At 38.4% G+C, this 20,233-nt stretch overlaps 2 protein-coding genes, 1 non-coding gene and 1 pseudogene across 3 annotated transcripts; 1 reads left to right on the top strand and 3 right to left on the bottom strand.

The window, feature by feature from the left end:
- Positions 1-421: 421 nt before the first annotated feature.
- Positions 422-528, top strand: LOC131480260 (U6 spliceosomal RNA). Its single transcript, XR_009245381.1, has one exon. It is a non-coding gene; the product is annotated as a U6 spliceosomal RNA (small nuclear RNA).
- A 4,757-nt stretch (positions 529-5,285) lies between these two features.
- On the bottom strand, positions 5,286-6,221 carry LOC101525489 (olfactory receptor 5D14; the record flags this gene model as incomplete). The annotated part of the gene is made up of 1 exon (XM_004599881.2): positions 5,286-6,221. A coding segment is annotated over one exon (936 nt), but the record flags the coding sequence as incomplete, so codon positions are not given.
- A 5,960-nt stretch (positions 6,222-12,181) lies between these two features.
- LOC101523359 (olfactory receptor 5D13-like) lies at positions 12,182-14,805 on the bottom strand (annotated as a pseudogene).
- Positions 14,806-16,145: 1,340 nt separating this feature from the next.
- LOC101521711 (olfactory receptor 5D13) lies at positions 16,146-19,423 on the bottom strand. Its single transcript, XM_058662457.1, has 2 exons — positions 19,408-19,423; positions 16,146-17,059 (listed from the first exon to the last, which is right to left on the bottom strand). The coding sequence occupies exons 1-2, from the start codon at positions 19,421-19,423 to the stop codon at positions 16,146-16,148; spliced, it is 930 nt and encodes a 309-aa protein (XP_058518440.1).
- Positions 19,424-20,233: the final 810 nt, after the last annotated feature.

Below are 20,233 nucleotides of genomic sequence, written 5' to 3'. Positions count from 1 at the left end.
TTTCAGAGTCCCTCAAGAAAGTTATCAGATCACATGCAACATCTAGTTACTCCAGGGCCCAGATCTGCTCCTATACTCTATGAATTTGAGCACTAAATATACCTTCAGTGAAGTATTATCATCTTCTTAAAATCAAACCTGAGAAATATTTGAAAGCCAGACATGGTAATTGTCATATTTTTTCTTTCTATCATATTACAACAATCTTAGGCACTGAACAAATTAAAACAGTATCATTTTTAATGTGATAGCTCTAATAATCCAAAGGCTATAATTAAATTTCTAGTTAAACGTTTTAAACTTTTGAGTTAAAGAAATTCAAAAGAAAATGTAAATCCTTTCTACAGGTTTCTGCTTCCAAAACTAGTTACTTTTGGTCTCAGTGTTTGTGCTTATTGCGTATAAGCTTAAAAATGGCTCTGTGCTCACTTCGATAGCACTTACACTAAAACTGGAACAATACAGAGAAGATTAGCGTGGTGCCCGTGTAAGGATGACATGCAAATTATTAAAGCATTCCATATTTTTAAATAAAATAAATGAGTAAATTTAAAAAATAAATAAATACAAGAAAGAATGGCTTCTTTGATACATTTTAGAGTCCACTCAATTTTACTTGATTTTATTTTAATTGCTTGTTCATTTTGCTAAGATTATTTTCTCCAAAATCCAAAGAAACGAGACAACACACATCCCTCAGGTTCATACAGCTGTTCTCTTCCCTGACCCCAGCTGTTCTCCACGGGACTGCTGAGGGTCTTAGCTGCACAAGTCCTCAAAGACAGATCCTCGCAAGAGTGCACCATCTGTTCATTGTGCCTTCACATATCTGTTCCCAACGCAATCCTAATGTAAAGGTAAATATATTTCCTACAAAATTCTTTTCAAGATGGAAATAATGTGCCTTTACAATCTAAGTACAAACCTGGTGATGGCAAATGTAGGAAGTCCTCCATCTGAGAGTGATTTGTGCATGCTTATATGTAGAGTCACAGCCTAGGAGACATGAGCCCTGGAGACTATCACCCTGGTCTCTTGAGGTCACAAAGTAAGCAATTAAAATAAATCAGAGTTATCTGATGTAATTATAACATACTGGAGAGCTTGTGGAGGAAATTATAGCAATAAGAGATATTTTATGGGCCTGGTGTGATAGCCTAGCAGCTAACACCTTCACCTTGCAAGCACCGGGATCCCAAATGGGCACCAGTTCATGTCCTGGCAACCCTGCTTGCATCCCATCCATCTCCCTGCCTGTACCCCGGGAAAGCAATTGATGAAATTCCAAAGCTTTGGGACCCTGCACCCATGTAAGGTACCCAGATGAACCTCCTGGCTCCTGGCCTCGAATCAGCTCTGCTCTGGCTATTGCTGTCGCTTGGGGAATAAATCATCTGTTAGAAGATATTCCTCTGTCTCTCCTCTTCTCTGTATATCTGACTTTCCAATAAAAATAATTAAAAATATTTTAAAAGATATTTTATATTGAATATTAGATTTTATTAAGACCATCTATAGTCATGTGCTGACTCTCATACTCTTCCATAATTACAAAATACAGTCAATTACAGAAATTAATAAACAGCTGAACACTTATCCCCCATATAGCAAACTTGGTGTGTTAGAAGAATGTGAGTATATAAATGTCATGAATTTATTATTTATTGAAAGTTAAAGCCTGGCATGATGATGCAAGGGCTAAATTCTCACCTTGCAAGGGTCAGGATCTAACATGGGTACCTGTTCATGTTCCAGCTGCTCCACTTCCCATCCAGCTCTCTGCTTATGGCCTGAGAAGGCAGTAGAGAATTGCCCAGAGTCTTGGGATCCTAGCTCCTGGCTCCTGGCTTTGGATCAACTTAGCTCTGATCATTGTGGTCACTTGAGTTTACCAGGCGATGGAAGATCTTTCTCTCCATGTCTCTTCCTCCTCTCTATAAATCTGCATTTCCAATTAGAATAGTAAATCTTAAAAGAAAATGTTTTCAAGCAGAAGTTTTTGTCAAAGTAAATATTCATGAGCAAATTCCATCAAATCTCATCATGTCTGTCGCTCCTTCCCCTTGCTGTCTCCTCCAGCAACTCTGCTCTCCTAACATTCTCCTTCCGGATCACCCTCTCTTCCAGTATTTCCCTTGCCTGGAAGCATTTCCCTTAAATTTACTCTCAAATAGTTCTTTTCAGTAAAATAATGTACAAACCACTATTATTCTGGAAGAACTTTCCTAAAACCAAAGTTTAATGTCTAATGTACTCAAAATAATTAAGCTGTATTTTTAAATTATGGTTCATGGACCCAACATGGTCATGTAGCAGATAAAGCTACCATCTGCAATGCCAGAAATCCATAAGTTATATTTCTTTGTGAGACACAGGAGAAGAAATTTATTTTTACCTATAAAAAGCAGCACTTAAAGATCATAGGACATTATTTAATAGGAGGCCAGCATGGTGTGTGCATCAGATTGTGGGTCAGCAGGTTAAGATACCCCTTACAATGCCAATAACTGTATTAGAGAACCAGACTAAATATCCACGACCCTATTGTCAGTCTAGAGCCCTGCCAATGTGCATGGGAAAGCAGCAGAGGTGCCCAAGTCGTGGTTGGAATTCTCAGCTCCAGGGTTTGGCCTGTTTAACCCTGGGTTATTGGGGCCATTAGGGTGTGTCTCTCCCTCTTTCCCTGCCACTCTACATTCCTACTTAATTAATTAATTAGATGATAGCTAAGTCTTTTTAAAAGTTACATATACGTTTATTATGCCCTAGCAATTATGCTGCTTCATTTTGTTGTTCTTCTTGTTGTTGTTTTTAAAGAGTTATTTACTATTCTTTATTGGAAAGGCAGATAAAATTTATGGCTAGAGGGGAGATAGAACGATCTTCCATCTGTTAGTTCACTCCCCATATGACCACAACAACCGGAGCTGAGCCAATCTGAAGCCAAGAGCCAGGAGCCAGAATCTTCTTTTGGGTCTCCCACATAGGTGCATGGTCGTAAGACTTTGGGCCATCCTCTATTGCTTTCCCAGACAACAAGAAGGGAGCTGGAAGGAAGTGGAGCTGCCAGGACACAAATAGGTGTTTGTATGAAGTTCCAGTACTTGCAAGGTGAAGACGTAGCCACTGAGTCATCGCACTGGGCCCAATGATAGTACATTGAAGTGTAACTGCAGATGTCATTTTCAGGAAGGAGAGCAGGCAAGGCAGCAGTGAGGTGATACTGAGTATGGCCAATTGTAAAATGAGTTACTTATGCAAGTAAATGAGGGGAAAGTGTGGAGTTTTGGGGGAAAGGAAGAGTAAAATGCAAGTAACTTTCAGATGGACAGTCCCTTGAAAATATTTCTTCACAGCTGTTCAATAGACGGGGATGTCCCGTGCTTCCCAAATGCCCTTACTAAAAACAAAAACGAAACACTATAAATATTTCAAAGTGACATTAACTATAATAGAAAAGTGAGTGAACCTGTCTGCTTATGTTTTTTCCTGTAAAGCTCTCTTTATGCAAAGAAGTTCAGGTTTCCAGAACAAATGTGGGATTATACAATCATGTTTATCAATGTGACTATAAACATTTAGGTCACTTCAACATGCAAAAGTTATATAATACGCCAATCAACGCTGTAGCTCTGAAACAACTAACTACAGGGAATGTTTGAGCCAACGACTTTTCCCTTCCTCCAGTGTGTTTCCTGTCCAGGTGTTCTTCTGCTCTGTCCTAGAGAACAAGACCACCTTGAGTGCTCTTTATTCTGAAAGCGCACATTTGTGAAAACACTGAGTCATGGGGCCAGTGCTATGACATTACAGACTAAACTGCCACCTGTAATACCAGCATCCCAGACAGGTGTGGGTTCCTGTCCAATCTCCTCCACTTGAGTGTAACCATTCACAAAAATTTGAATCAACGCTCATGCCAAAAAATCAATAACAACAATAATACAGCTTCACATCACTCAACACTCAGTCCATGTATACATTTCACCGATTGTCTCAAAGATATTTCTCTGATTGAATCGGGTTCATTTAACATGTTCTCTCATTGTTTTCTTGAAATGGTTATTGAACTCTAAAATCTGCTAATAGTGGTTTGCTCCTTCCCTCTTTCAGAGAAGAATCTTTCATCTTCCTACTCCTACAGACAGTTGCATCCATCAGGTAATGCACCTTGATTAGCAACCCGCCATCCAACGATGTTTACCCTGATCTCTTCGTTCAGAAAGTGTTAGCTTGAATATCTCGTTTTAAAATTGCTTACCAACGTTTTGCCCAAGGTATTAATATTCATAATCATACCTTGACTTATTTTAAATGTATGAGTTCTAAAGCCAGGTGGAACTACACTTTATATATTTATAGGCTTTGTGTATTATCAGATATCCTCATTTGCTTAATCATATAAACATTAGAAAAGAAACTTTGAAATAAAACCCTTCAATATCCTGGACAATTTTTTATTCATATTCATACACTACACAGCACTTATGCAAACTTTTAAACCTGATAATTCTGGAATTGCAACATTTTGATGAGTAATAAACAAACAGCATCAAGAAGCAATGGATTCAATCCAGGGACTATTTTTTCCTAAAGAACATAATGAGCCTCATGATGTCTATGGAAAAAGGTACCTAATTTTAAATCAGCAGGCTGAATTTCTTGCTTTGACTCCACTGCGCCCACCATTTCTACACTAGTGCCTTGTACCTGTGTCATATCTATACAACACATATGATTGCATGTGCCCCATGTCCTTCTTACAGAATGACGATTGTTTTAAGTACAGAGTTTCCATTTGTAGAGTTCACATCACTCTAAGAATAAGGATATCAATGAGGAACCATCCCTCCTTTAAACACAGAGCATATCCATCCATGTTTCCCAACAAAGACACACCTCTTAAATCGCAAAACTGCAAATGCCAGGCACTCAAGATCAATCTATTAACAAATCAGAAAAGTTGTTTCTATGGTCAATTGACAGTCTCTCGATAATTTCATTCACAACATTGAAAAATAAATGATATCTGAAGTTTGCGTGTGTGTGTGTGTGGTTGGTTGATTTTTAAGAATTAAAAGATAAACATTTTTTAATTGATTGAAATCCTGTGGAATTACCTCAGAATCCTGCAAAACTAGCCCATAATCAAGCTTCTTTGGTTTCTGATATCAATTTATACATTAAATCATCTAGAAAAACCTCACACACGGCAAGGACTTTTAAAACACTTTAAGTTTTCTTCCGGTTGCTCACTACAGCTGACAGTATCTCTGGATGCTAATTCAATGATGTGGCACTTTTGTGGTTATTAGTTTCTGGAAGGCATCTTTCACATCTTTATTTCTCAGGCTGTAGATCAGAGGATTCAGCATGGGGTTGACAACAGTATAGAATACAGAGGCCACTTTGACAGTTTGCCGAGAGTTTTTGGAGTTGGGCACACAATAAAGGGAAAGTATGGTTCCATGGAAGATGGTGATGGCGGTCAGGTGGGAGGCACAGGTGGAGAAGGCTTTGCGGCGTCCACTGGAAGAACGGATTTTTAGCACAGTCACAAAAATGAAGACATAGGACGTGAGGATGATAAGTAGTGTGCTCACCTCATTGAATGTGGCGAAGCCGAAAAGCAATAGATGCGGAATGTGTATATCTGAGCTTGAGACAGCAATAAGAGCAGTGTATTCACAGAAAAAATGGTTGATCACACGGTGTCCAGAAAAGTTTAGCTGTAGAGCATAGCACAGGAGTACCAAGGGACCAAACATACCCCAGAGGTAGGATCCAACAACTAGTAGGGTACAAAGCCTGTGTGACATAGCCACTGTATACAACAGAGGGTTACAGATGGCCACGAAGCGGTCATAGGCCATGACTGCCAGCAGGAAGGACTCGGTCACTACAGCAGTGCAGGACAGGAAATACTGCAGCATGCAGCTAAAGTATGAGATGCCTTTGTCTGTCACCACCAAGTTCTCCAACAACTTAGGAGTGATGATGGAAGAGTAACAAAAGTCGACAAATGACAGGTGGCTAAGGAAAAAGTACATGGGAGTGTGGAATTTGGGGCTAACCTTGATGAGTACTATCATCCCCAAGTTTCCTACCACAGTGATAATGTACATGAAGAGAAACATGAGGAAGAGAGGAAGCTGGAGCTCTGGGTAATCTGTGAAACCCAGGAGGGCAAAGGTGATCTTCACACTCAGATTCCTGGCAGCCAGTCAACAAGGAGAAGATTGGTGGGGGTGAGTGACAATTACATTATGACTCAGCATAATCAAGAAAACAAAAATGAAAAAGGAGAGTTACTCATCTTAGTGTTCTCCTTGAAAACCTACCTCATGCTATCAAGTTGAGTCTCTGAGGTTTCTTGGTGTTTCCAACTGCACTTGCATTTAAACAAAAAAGAAAAAAATATCAGCACTAGCTAACATTAGTGCATCTAACATTAGCAAGTAGTAAAGCAAATGCATTATTAATGAAAAATGTGAGCAAATACATAAATACATAATCCAGTGGAGTTAGAAAATGTGTTATGTGCACCTCAAAGAACAGCAGGCAGTGCTGTTCTGTTTAGCTTTTATATAAACACAAATCCAGCAAAATATTTATGATTCTGTGTTTGCACAGTGAAAATTTATTTAAGAATTTTTCACTCACTGAATTTCTTAATGACTGAGGTGTTGAGACCAGTCACCTGCTTTGACTCCCCAGTATGAAGTGTGTACTTTATTAGACTTTATAATATAAGGGTTAGTTTTTGTACCTTAGACGTCACACTGTCACACATGCATCTATTGAGGGGTCCACACTTAATCAGCTAAGGCTAAGTAGTATTCATTATTGTGAAATGTATGCTTCAATTGAAGGCATGTATAAAGAAAATCAGGATAATTGTCCATTTCCATGCAGCAAATCTATTCTATTCTTCGTGAAATGGTGGTGAATGGGGCTAATGTCAGTATTATCAAGAATATTAATGTCCTTCATTAATATTATTGAACGCAAATTGGATAAGCTTTACAGTGGTAATAGAAGCATCAAAATCAAAGAAAGAACTGCAGAAAAATATTAGAATAGTGTTCTCTTAGTTGCAAATGAAATTTGAATGAACTTACCTGCTACAGAGGAACAGGCAACCAAGCCCTGTCCCTCTGTAGAGTGAGTGTAACTGGTGCAGGAAGGCTGCTATGTAAGACTAGATTGCCCTGGGGACTCAAACTCTGGAGACTCAATCAGATCTTACTGCTCAGAAGCATCAAAACAGATCATTAAGGTAAACTCCAGGCCTCTTGTCCCATCTGCAATGATTAGAACGTCACTAAAATCGACAGAATACTTGAGAGCAAGAAACTGGCTCTCAGATATTGTTTGCACAAAATTGGAAATCCTGCTCTTAAATAAAGCCGAAATAACACACACATACTGAATTAAAACTCCCAAATCCAGCTGCTTTCTGAAGTTTGGAGGTAACATGTACCAAATTCAGGCAATCTATTTCAGCATATTTATAAAGTTACCCAAAAGATCATTTATTTTCAGTGAGCGCAAAAACAACAGAAAACAGCCACAGGCTCATTTGTCCATGGAAACAGCATGATTTATGCCACGAGACATACCATGTAGAATTGTCCTCAAAGTGTATATGGCACAGGAGTGCTATGCAAAGTGTCTTTAAGATTAATTACAAGTCAAATCTTTTGTGTTTTCTTTTTTTTTAAAGATTTATTTATTTTATTACAGCCAGATATACAGAGAGGAAGATCTTCTGTCCGATGATTCACTCCCCAAGTGAGCCGCAACGGCAGGTATGCACCGATCCGAAGCCTGGAACCTGGAACCTCTTCCAGGTCTCCCACGCGGGTGCAGTGTCCCAAAGGATTGGGCAGTCCTCGGCTGCTTTCCCAGGCCACAAGCAGGGAGCTGGATGGGAAGTGGAGCTGCCGGGATTAGAACCGGCGCCCATATGGGATCCCGGGGCTTTCAAGGCGAGGACTTTAGCCGCTAGGCCACGACGCCGGGCCCCAAATCTTTTGTGTTTTCATACCAAGTAAATAGGTAACTTTATTTTCTGGTAAAGTTTTTGACATTTTATGGGCCAGGCTGAGACTGAATGACCAACAATAGGTTACACCTAACCCCTGCTTCCATGATGAATAAAGTGTTATTTATCTTACCAGGACTAAAATGTTTAATATTGTCTCAAGAAAAACAGGAAATTCACAGATAATTTTCCAAAGTTTAGATGAACACATTGCTTCTCAGATTTTATGGTTCCATAACTATATTGATAAATCTATAAAAGTCATCACAGGTGTCAAATCATGTTCAAGCACACATTTATTCTAAACAAATCAGTTTTGACTGATAGCACTTATTCAGACATTTATGCATACCTCTGGTAATATTTAAAATTCAGTTTGATGACTCCCCTTAGAAAAGCCATAGCTTCCTGACTGTAGAAATTTAAACAATGTAAATAAATTTTCTGAAAGGGCAGGTATATAGATTTCATATGAGGATTTCTCAGATTTAAATATATCAGCTTTTTAAAACATTGACTCCTCCTTTCTCTCTAGCCAAGATTGTGGCAAATATATAATACTAATATACTATTAACAATCTGTAAACCAGAATATGAGTCTTAAGGGAAACATTTGTTGTAATCATAACTTTTGCTTTGTAAATGTATAATTATTCTGAAATACAAAGTTAAATATTGTTCGAGCTATTGTGAAACATGGGTGATTACTAAAATTTCACATTAAAATTAAATGTAGAAAATTAAATGTGGAAGAAAAAAGGAGATGACTTAGAATGGGTTTTATTTTTTTATTTTATTTTTTTATTATTAATTCATTAATTACATTGTATTATGTGACACAGTTTCATAGGTACTTGGATTCTCCCCACCCCTCCCCAAACCCTCCGCCATGGTGGATTCCTCCACCTTGTTTCATAACCATAGTTCAAGTTCAGTTGAGAATCCCCCATTGGAAGCATATACCAAACATAGAGTCCAGCATCTTATTGTCCAGTCAAGTTCAACGGCTTCTTAGGTATACCCTCTCTGGTCTGAAGACAGAGCCAGCAGGGTATCATCCCAGTCCATTAAAAGCTCCAACATACCATCAGTGAAAATTTCTAGAATGGGTTTTATTAACTCCAAACATAGTTCAACATGTTTCTAGATAAGCTGAATTTTATCCGAAATAAAAATAAGTTTGTTTAAATTCTTGCTATTTAAAGTACAACCAAATGTGATGTGGACATATCATGAAAGTGGTCAGTCTCTAGTCTTGTTAAAGGCTTACAATGTTTTTTAACAGAATCTGCATTTTATAGCACTTATAAATGATTTACATATATTTTATAGTTTATCTTACATTTATCTGAAGGGCAGATTTACAAAGAGAAGGTGTTCCATCCACTGGTTCACTTCCCAAATGGCTTCAATGGTCAGAGTTGAGCTGATTTGAAGCCGGGAGCCTACATCAGGTCTCGCACATGTGTGCAGGATCCCAAGACTTGCCTTCTTCCACTGCTTCCCCAGGCCACAAGTAGAGAGCTGGATCAGTTCCAGTGCAACTGGGACATGAACCAGTGCCCAAAAGGAGATGCTGGCACCACAAGGTGGAAGATTAGCCTATTGAGCCAAGGCACCTGCTCCGGTTTATACTGAGTTTTGAAAACTGCTCTTTATTTTTTTTTTAAACAAAAGGTTTGTTTATCTGCAAGAATGACTGACAGAGAAAAAGAGACAGAAAGAGAGGGGGAGAGATCATTCTCCACACACTAGTTCACTCTCCAAGTGGATCTGACACGCAGTGTTGGATTAGGCCCAAGCCAGAAATTGTAGCCAGGTGTCATATCTTGATGGCAGGAATTTAATTATTTGAGTCATCATTGTTGCTAGAGACAGTTATCAAATCCAGATAATCCAATATGGGAGATTTTGAAGCCACAAGCTCACTCTTGAAATTCTCACAACGGCCAGGGCTGAGTCAAACAGAAGTTAGGAGGCAGGAACTCAAGTCAACTCAACTCCCATGTGGATGGGACAGACCTAAGTGAACCATCACCGGCTGTCCCTCAGAGTCTGAATTAGCAGGAAGCTGGAATCCAGAGTGTGAGTGAGACATGAATCCAGTCATTCTGGTGAACCCAGGCACTTCCAAGTGCTGTAGGAACTGCTGTACTGAACATCTGTCTTTGAATAGTCAATTTAGCAGACATTTGATTCAACACAGTTACATGTAAGTTAAATATGTAATGACCAGAAGATCAATCTTATAAGGAAAACAGCAGTTATATAACTATTTGTGAGATTTCTCATGATGTTCACTGCTAGCATAACTACAGAATCAAGTTTGAGTCATGAGTTTATGAAATTAAGATTAATAACATTTTTTTCAATTTTCTTGATAATCTTTCAGCAAGTAACATAAAAAATGTCTTAGATGATATTTATTCATCACGTGTAACATTGTTTCCTGGGCTACAATAAGAGTACAGGTTGTTCCTGATGAGGAAGAATGAGGAACAAGAGAGAAATGTTGCTTTCCACTGTGAATCCCCCTGTTCGTCATTGCTGACCAGGAGCAGCCCGCTTCCTCTGTGGGCTCAGATTCACTCCCTGATTCTGACACTCACTGGAAGTTGGAAAACACTTCACCAAGTCAATACTATGGGAAAAGATACGGGTTCTGTGGTCTGATGTGTGCTTGGCAAGCAGGTCTCCCGGGGCTCAGCAGAACATGGCCACAAATTTGACAAAACAAGGCAAATTCTGTTGCCAGCATTTCCAAGGTTAGAATTTACTCACACTGCCACAAGAGCTCATTATCAGAGAATCCTTCCCCTTTAGCCAACAGCAAGAAATTGTCAATCTACTACCTTTTTCTTTCTTTATTCTTTATTATTTTTTAAAAGATTGATCTATTTTTTAATCATAAAGTCAGATATACAGAGAGGAGGAGAGAAAGAGCGGAAGATCCTCCATCTGCTGATTCACTCCCCAAGCAGCCACAATGGCTGGAGCTGAGCCAATCTGAAGCCAGGAGCCTCTTCTGGGTCTCCTACACGGGTGCATGGTGCCAAGGCTTTGGTCCGTCCTTGACTGCCTTCCCAGGCCACAAGTAGGGAGATGGATGGGAAGCGGAGCCGCCAGGATTAGAACCGGTGCCCATAGTGATCCTGGTGCATTCAAGAGGAAGATTTTAGCTGCTAGGTTACAGTACTGGGCCCAATTCTTTATTCTTATTATTTTTAAAATCGTTCCCAGGTTTTAATATATATATACATACATATATATATATGTATATATATAGTGAATAAATTTCATGATACAGATTTAGGAGCATAACAATACTTCCAACCACCCTTCCTCCTTCATTTCCCACATCCCCACCTTCATACTTGTTTCTTTTTTAAAAACTAAATTTTAAAATAGTATATTTTTACTTCACTTTGGAATCACAAGCTTAATACTCTGTTACTTAAAGATATCAGAACATAATGAGTAGAAAGAAATAAAGAAAGAAACACTGCAGGAGCAGACTTAGCCTGGTATGCCATGTCGCCAGACCACCAGATTCTCTTTATCCGGTCATAAGCTGATGGACATCTGAGTTGAATTGATAAACTAGCTATTGTGAATTGAGCTGCTATAAACATGGGGATACAGAACCCTCATATGCTGGTTTCATTTCATTTGGATCATGCTATTCTTCCCTGCGTGCGCTCTGCTCTTTACTGTCTCCATTAAGAGTGAGCTAGTCGAATTAAAAGCTTACCAAATTTCACTGCAATCTCAGCTCCTTCCTTATCTATTCATTCCTATTATGATAACATTTCCAAATGTAGTCACATCTGAGATTCTGAGTTACACGCATGGCTTAGAGAACATGCCCACCCACATGCATGTGTACCTTCATGTACCACCCACAATTATTTTTGCTAAACATTAATATGAAAAAAATCAAAAGATTAATCAATTGTTTTATTATGATATGTTTCAAATTCTGCGTAGTGAACTGGCTAAATAATTGGAATCATCATCATTATTAGAAATAGTGAACAGTTCACAACATGATCATTTAAATTGGCTTGGGAAATATGAAACTTCAGAAAATTGTGTTGCACGATTCAGTAACTTCCTGACACTCTCCTTAAAGGATTAAATTAAAGGATTCAACATGGGAATGATCACTGTATAAAACACAGAGCCTAGTTTGACCATGAGCCATGTATGTTTAGATTTGCAAACGCAATAAAGAAACATGATAGCTCTATGGAAGTTGGTGATGGCAGGCAGGTGGGAGGCACAGGTAGAAAAAGCTTTTTGCTGACCACCAGTAGAAGGCATTTTAAGAGAGTGACAAAGGTGAAACTATAAGTAGTGACAATGATTACCAGGCTACTCATCTGACTAGAGCAACGACAAAACTGAGCAATTGGCTGATGCAGGGGTCAGAGTAGGAAGCAGAGACAATGGTGGATTGCTCAGACAAAATTACCGAGGATGTCGGACCCACAGAGTGATAATGACAGAAGCAAATAAGTGAGTAGCAGGAGAGAGATTACACCCCATGTGCAGGACCCAAAACTGCACAAAGCTTTTGGGACATGATAACTGTGTAGAACAGACGATTATGAATGACCACAAATCTTTCATAAGCCATCGCCGCCAACATGATTGCTTCCGCCACTCCAAACATGCAAGTCAAGAAGAACTGCAGGATGCATCCTGAAAAGGAGATGGTTCTGTCTTCCACAACCAAGTTTTCTAAAAATTTTGGTGTGATGCTAGTGAAATAACAGAAGCCAACCAAGGACAAGTAGCTAAGGAAAAAGTACATAGGGGAGTGGAGCTTCAGCTAGCAACTTGATCGTTGCTGTAATAACAACTGTAATAACAACTGAAATAATAACTGTAACAATGATAAGGATCTGTGGCACATGGCATTTACTCTGTGTCAAGCAGTGGAACTTGAATTGATTTAATTTCCAAATAACTTGATGCATTGTGACACAAACAGCCTAATATTGTATATAAATAAGGAAATAGAGTCATGTGTAAGTTAAGGAAATGGTTGCAGTCAGATACAATGCTAATGGTGAACAGGAATTCAAAGATGATCCTGAGTTTCAAAAGTTGCATGATGTAGGTTTTTGGAAGACAAATAGAAAACTATTCTACAGGGTTGTAGAAAACTTGCTTCTTAATGACCTTGGCCTTATTCTATGACTAAGCAATATTATATTCCACCACCTTATCACTGAAAAAAGTCTGAAAAACAAAGCAAGATGCAGGGTGGGCAGATGTGCACACATAGATGCCCTTTTAGTCATCAATGTTGATTTCCAGAAACTTCTCTCTCTCTCCCCAGCCCTCATTCATGCATAGCCAGAGCTCCATATATTATGTATATTTTCCCCTTACTTTTTCACATTATCTGACTCTACTTCTCAGATCCAGTTTCTTTCTAGGGAGGTTTACTAAACTACAATCGTTACATTACAGCCAGCTGTCCAGCACACACTTCATTGCACTACGCTGCTACAGAATCAACATTTCTTCATCTCTCAGTGCCTATGGTTAATCGGGCAGCCCATTTTTTACCTCAGACACATCAAATGTAAATTTTTTCTGCTTGTCATATCTGAAGTCTTACCCTAGCACTTGCAGTGTATATAATGCTAGATGAAAACTACTCCAGAAGGATATTCTGTATTCTCAGTGTACCTACACCAGTTAGCATCAGGAAATCACACCACCATATGCAGTATCCACTGTTCCTTTATCTATTTATCTTTTCTTCTAGAAGATTCTTGAGTTGTTGAGGTCATTCTTACTAGACCTTATAAACATCTTATAAAATCTTCCATTTGTACTATAACAGGGATAGGGTAAATATCACAAAAGCAAAACTTCGGATTGAGTCCCCAGAGAACATGAAAAAATCAATACTCAGAAACCTTATGCCCTAAGAAAAGAGTCATTAAATCTAGTACTGAGATTCTTGGAGGCTTGTGTTTCAAAGTCAGCTGGACTCTGATGTTTCTCTGTGAGCCAGTGCTGCTGCCTGCACGTTACTAGCAGGGATGAAAAGGGAGCGACATGCCACTGAAAAAAAGCAAAATGTCAGAGACCAGATAGATCTAATGCTGGACTGAGGGAACTCTCCCTGCAAGCTGAAGGGAAGAACACCTCTCTGCTTTGCTGGCAGCATTTGTTCCAGCGAAAGCACTGTCCGTATTAACACTGACTTGTCTTTAGGGCAAGCAGGAGATAACCGCAGAACTGGAGGGAGGAGAGAGGAAAGATGAGCCTCACTGGATGCAAGCTCCTTGAACTTGCTATCTCTGCCTCCCTATGGCTCCCAGTTCATCTCAAGTGTGACTCGGTAGATAAATTTGACGTAGTTTATAATCATGTACAAGATCCTTCTCATGTGTTTCTGTTAGAAAAATCTCCCTGATGAGCTATTTAGGTACAAGTTTGTTGAAGACGTATTCTTTTAGCACTCTTGTTCTGAAAAACTTTGTTACATCTTTATTTTGAAAAATGAGGTCTTAGGCAGGAGCTAACCCTATAACTTGTTTTCAGGAATTTAACGTTTGACACGGTGGTTAGGATGGCACTTGGGATGCCACATCCAGTATCATAGTGTTCAGGTTCAAAATTTAGCTGTGCTTCTGATCAAGAAGCTTCTAATACAAATCCCTGAAGACAGCAGGTGACAGCAGGCCCCTCTACCCACGGGCTACCTGGACAGAGTGTCTGGCTTCTGGCTTCATCCTGTTGAGCCTGAGCTTTTGTGTGCCTTCAGAAAGTAGACCAGTGTGTAGAAGTTATCCCTTTGAATTGCCCCTGTCTCTGTGTTTCTCTATTACAATTTCTCTGCCTTTTCAATTAAGTGAAATTAAAGGAAAATTAAAGATAATTCACTGTCAGTCATTGTCTTATTCCATTTTAACTCTGGTGATTTAAACATGGTTTTCTATACCAGAAAGGAGAAGACAGCTGCAGAGCAAAATCCTCCCTGCACTAACATTTTTTTTAATTTTATCTTTTATTTAAGGAATTGGTACATTCAATTCTCAGGGCCACAGCAAATGTGTAATAATTACTGCAACACGGTTAACAATTTACCATATTAATTTAATATTAATACAAAAACTAATTAAAAGTAGTTCATCAATATAGTTCTAATAACATAATGACAGTTCTTCCCTTCTTCACTGTGCCTTTCTCTTTCTTCTTTACGCCTTCCCGCCTTTTACTTTTTGAGATGACCTATGATTCATGTACATATAGTCAAAGACTTGATGTTCCACTGAACAGAGAGCTCAGTAAGTAAACAGAAAAATAGTTCAGTGGAATGAGTCGTCCAATTCATCCATATTTTCACAAATGACAGACCATCTTTTCGAGGTCATATAGTAATCCGTTGCTTTTATGTGCTGTGTCATTCTGACATGAACATGGAAGGTGTCTCATCAACATGCTGATCACAATTACTGTGTTCAGAAGTTAGTTATTGAATCATAAAGCAATCTTATTTGTTTTCATTTTCCCACCAACCATATACAGTGTTCCTAACATACTATATGATGTTAGATAGCTGTATATATTGTTTTATATATATATATATACATAGTTATATACATACAACTTATAATTAAAATCTAAAGCGCATGGAATCAGAGTTAAAAATTGATAGCCAAAAAAGAGAAAAATTGAGATATTGACCAAAGGGTAGAAGTTACAGGTAAATAAATAAAAAAAGAAAGTTTTAGTGATATGTTTCACAGCATGGCGATCACAGTTAATAATAACACATTTTATATTTCAAAATTGCCAAAAAGAGCACATTTCAAGAGTTTTCATCATTGAAAATAAGCATGTAATGTGATGGGAATATCAAAAGAACACGCTTTCAATATTCTACAAAGTGAACATATACCAACATATCCATTTGACACCACAGATAGGTACAACTACTGCTTATCATATTAGTTCATTTGAATTATTAATTATACCTCCAAAGTTGGGAAATCTCTAGTTTAGTATAGGTCAATATTTTTTTCAGAAGTAAATACTAAACCTAAAATGATCAAACCATGTGGCAATCTGATCAGGTGACAACTAATCTTTTTAATGTGTCCTTCACATCTTTATTTCTAAGGCTATAGATCAATGGATTCAGCATGGGGATCATCACTGCATAAAACATGCATGCCACTTTAACTAAGAGCCAAGACGTGTTAAGATTGGGAACACAGTAAATAAAAAGAATGGTTCCGTGGAAGATGGTGATGGCAGTCAGGTGGGAAGCACAGGTGGAAAAGGTCTTCTGGCGGCCACCTGCAGAAGGAATCTTCATAATAGTGATGAAAATGAATAAATATGACGTGAGAATAATCATCAGGGTGCTCACCTCGTTGAACACAGCAGAAGCAAAGCATAGCATCTGGCTCATGTAGGTGTCAGAGCAGGAGACGGAAACAATTGCAGAATGGTCACAGATAAAATTGTTTATGATGCTCGACTTATAGTAGGACAATGTTAGAAGAAAATATGTGAGGGTAATCGAACACGTAATCCCCCATCCATAAGACCCAGCCACCAGAAGAACACAAAGCTTCCGGGACATCACAATAGTATACAGTAAGGGGTTGCAGACCGCCACAAAGCGGTCATAGGCCATCACTGCCAACATGAAGGTTTCTGCTACTCCAAAAACACAGATGAAAGAAAACTGCAGGATGCAACTGGAAAATGAAATGCTTCTGTCTTCCACAACCAAGTTCTCCAACAGTTTCGGTGTGACCACGGTGGAAAAACAGAAATCAATAAAGGACAAGTGGCTAAGGAAAAAGTACATGACTGTGTGAAGCTTGGAGTTGATCCTGATGATCACTATCATCCCCAGATTCCCCACCACAGTGACTGTGTAGGTAGATAAGAAAAACAGAAAGAGTGGAACCTGGAGTTGTGGGTATTCTGAAAATCCCAAGAGAGTAAAGTGAGGCCTGCTGCTTCGATTGCCTTCAGATAACATTGTGACTCCTATTGGATTAAAATTAAAAAAAAAAATCCTAAAATCAGAACTGAATAGACAGGAGAAACAAACAAAGATAATGGGTTACTGAAAGCAATGAAATGAAAATGACCCTAAAAAGTGATTCCCAAACCAATACCTTCATCAATCTTCTGAATCAAAAATTCTGCTTTGAAGCCCATAGTGATGGCTTCACCAGACGTCCCCAGGATGGTGATTTGGGATAAAGTCCAGGAACCAGCAGGAGAGAAAACACTCAACCGCTTAAGAGTTTTCATGATAAAGTGTAATTAAGATCTTCTTGGTTCCAAAGATTTTGAAATCCATCTCTACTTTTTTCCATAGCACAGAAAAATAAATATACCAATAGTATTTCCCAAGCACATGTTCTATGATAACAATGAAAATCATAAATTTTTTAACCAATTGGTAATGATTTCTGTTTCATTATGAAGAAAATATGGGGAAGATAGGGAAGTGAACACAATGATTGATTAAATAAAATAAATACCCTTAATATGAAACAAAAATGAAGACAAGGGCATGAGGCTGCTGCAGACACATAGGTGTAATTTTCTGTCTTAGCTTTGCCTGAAATAAGTGCCGAGCCAATGACTCAACTGTAGGAGCCACTGAATCTGTGCCCCCCCCCCTGCGGATTATCAGAACACCCTCCTTAGAGTAGCAGGTGGGCCTTTGTGGCACACTAACCCACTGAGCCACCACACCAGCCCAAGTGGATTCCTTTCAAATATCCACTTACTGTTCACATTGTTTTAATAACTTCAAATTTTGGATGTTACTGATAAAAGCCTACTTCTGTGCTCTGGCTCCTTGGCAAACATACTAGGTCAATAGCAATCACAATCAAAAATTCAGAAAAAAAAAGACTTGTTGTTTAAACCGTACATATGTCAAAGAATTTTGTAGCCACCATTTATAATTAGGACTGTACATGAATCAAAACTATGTTAGGAAGTTTAAAAGTCAGAAGACTTCAGCTGAATTTCTGACTCTTCCTAATTACTTATCAATAGTAACATTGCTGACAGTTTCTGAAAATAGAATTTAATTCAGAAGAAGCCTTCATTACTTGAGAACATACATAAAGGTGCACCTGATCATAAAAGGAATCTATTTAACATCTGGGTAATTTCTATGACCAAGGCACCTGTGCGTTTCACTTGATTTGAATGGGGTCAATAGATACATAAACTGACCTGAACCAAGCAGCACTTGATGAATTCACTAAGAACTTCTTTGAAGAGAAAAAAACAAGCTTCATTAGGAGGAACAAACTGGAAATTTTTAACAAAAGAGGCAATTCCTATCAACAATATGCTAGTAAACGGATATTTATTTCCAGAACCTAATAAAACTCACTAATTACAATAAATAACAGCAGCAACAAAGCTAAATTTACAGTCTAAACTCTTATCAAACTCTGGGTTTGTATATGGGCTCATGGGTGATAGAGATCCCAGAGGGTTTTGGTTAGTGTATTTCTCAGTGGCACCTAGCATAAAATTAGTTGAAATGTTGTCTCTTGTGTCATTATAATAAGTGCATCTGCTGAATCTTAGGGGAGGATTACATCACGAGTAACTACTTTTTTTACAAAAAATTTTATGGTACAATTCAATACGGTCTGGGATTTCCCCAGCCCAACCCAACCTACCCATCCCCCAACTGATTTTCCCCGCATTGTTACAAGAGTATAGTCCTTCATAAGGAATCATGATTCCATAGTTTGTTATTTTAGTGTGCCCTTACATTGCTGGTACAGACAATGTCAGACAGTCCAGCATCCCATTGTCCAGATTGTCCAACAGTTTCATAAAGAGTCCATCTTTGATTTGGAATAGGTATGCATATTGCATTGTATCTTCACATCTGGATATGGTAGTCTCTATTACGCCATCACTATACATTTCCTTAAATGAGAAACCATAAAAAAATGAGAAGCTATGAAACAACTTCAACAACAGGTATGAAATTAAAACAACAAAAAATTACAACACTATGGAGTCAAAAAAGTGTGCCACTGAATAACCAACGCATGTGTGAGGAAAAGAAAATGCAAAAGCTTCTTGGATAAAATGATGCCACCGTGTGATCATGAACCAGTGATGAATTTCACAAGAGAAAACAAACTACTTGGAAAATGAAAACACTCCCCATTAACTACTTTTAAGAATTGAATCATTAAAATTGTATACTGAAAAAACTCAGTATAATAGCATATAAATAAGAAAATGTGAATAATAATTCAAAAGTAGCTAATATTAACTGTATTTCACATTCACAATCTGGCAAATGAACCTGCAGCCTCAGCGGATGACTATCATCATTGCGAAACATGGATGTCATGCACCCCCCATACAATGGTGGGATGGTGAAATCCCATCAAAGTGAAGCTTCATTTATTCATTTCAAAGGCACAGTTACAGAGATTGAACCTTGCAGGTGCAGGGGCCACAGCACTCAGGCCGTCCTGCACTTCTTTGCCTGGTACGTCAGCAAGGACTTGGATAGGAAGTAGAGCACTTGGGACTTGGATTGGCTCCCACATGAGATGCTGGCATCAAAGACAGCAGCTTAATCCACTATGCCACAGCACACAATCCCACTTGGATGTAAGAAAAGTTACTGGCAATATGAAATGTGGGTACCTTTAATGGACATCTACCCAAGATCCATCAAGATAAATTGTAACAGATAAGATTGAAAACCTGACAAGCTGAGAAAGGTTTGAAGACATGACTAGCAATATTATACGGTAACACGAACCAGATTCAGGAAAGGAAACACGGCATTAATTAAGAAAATAAAAGGACTTAGTGAAATCCAAATAAAATCTGTTCAGAGCGTCCAATTTATCAATCCTCCTTCCTCTTTCTGTCCTTCTTCCCTCCTTCCTTTCTTGCATTCTCTCTTCTTTCCTTCCTTTTTTCGCTCATTATTCCTTTCCTTGTTTTCATTCTCATTGCATGAGAACATTCTAGATGAGGCATGCCTGTTTTACAGACTTTTAAATGTATAATGCAATACTATTAATTAGACATCATATTGTAAAGAAAATCTACTCAATATATCCATCTTTTTAATCAATTTTTTTATGTTGTTAAATTAGTACCAACCCATTTTCCTTGCCCTTGGCA

Source organism: Ochotona princeps, chromosome 4, assembly GCF_030435755.1.
Source record: "Ochotona princeps isolate mOchPri1 chromosome 4, mOchPri1.hap1, whole genome shotgun sequence".
Classification (NCBI taxonomy): Eukaryota; Metazoa; Chordata; class Mammalia; order Lagomorpha; family Ochotonidae; genus Ochotona; species Ochotona princeps.
The sequence above is the reverse complement of the archived record's forward strand: the minus strand, read 5'-3'. Positions and strand labels throughout refer to the sequence as shown.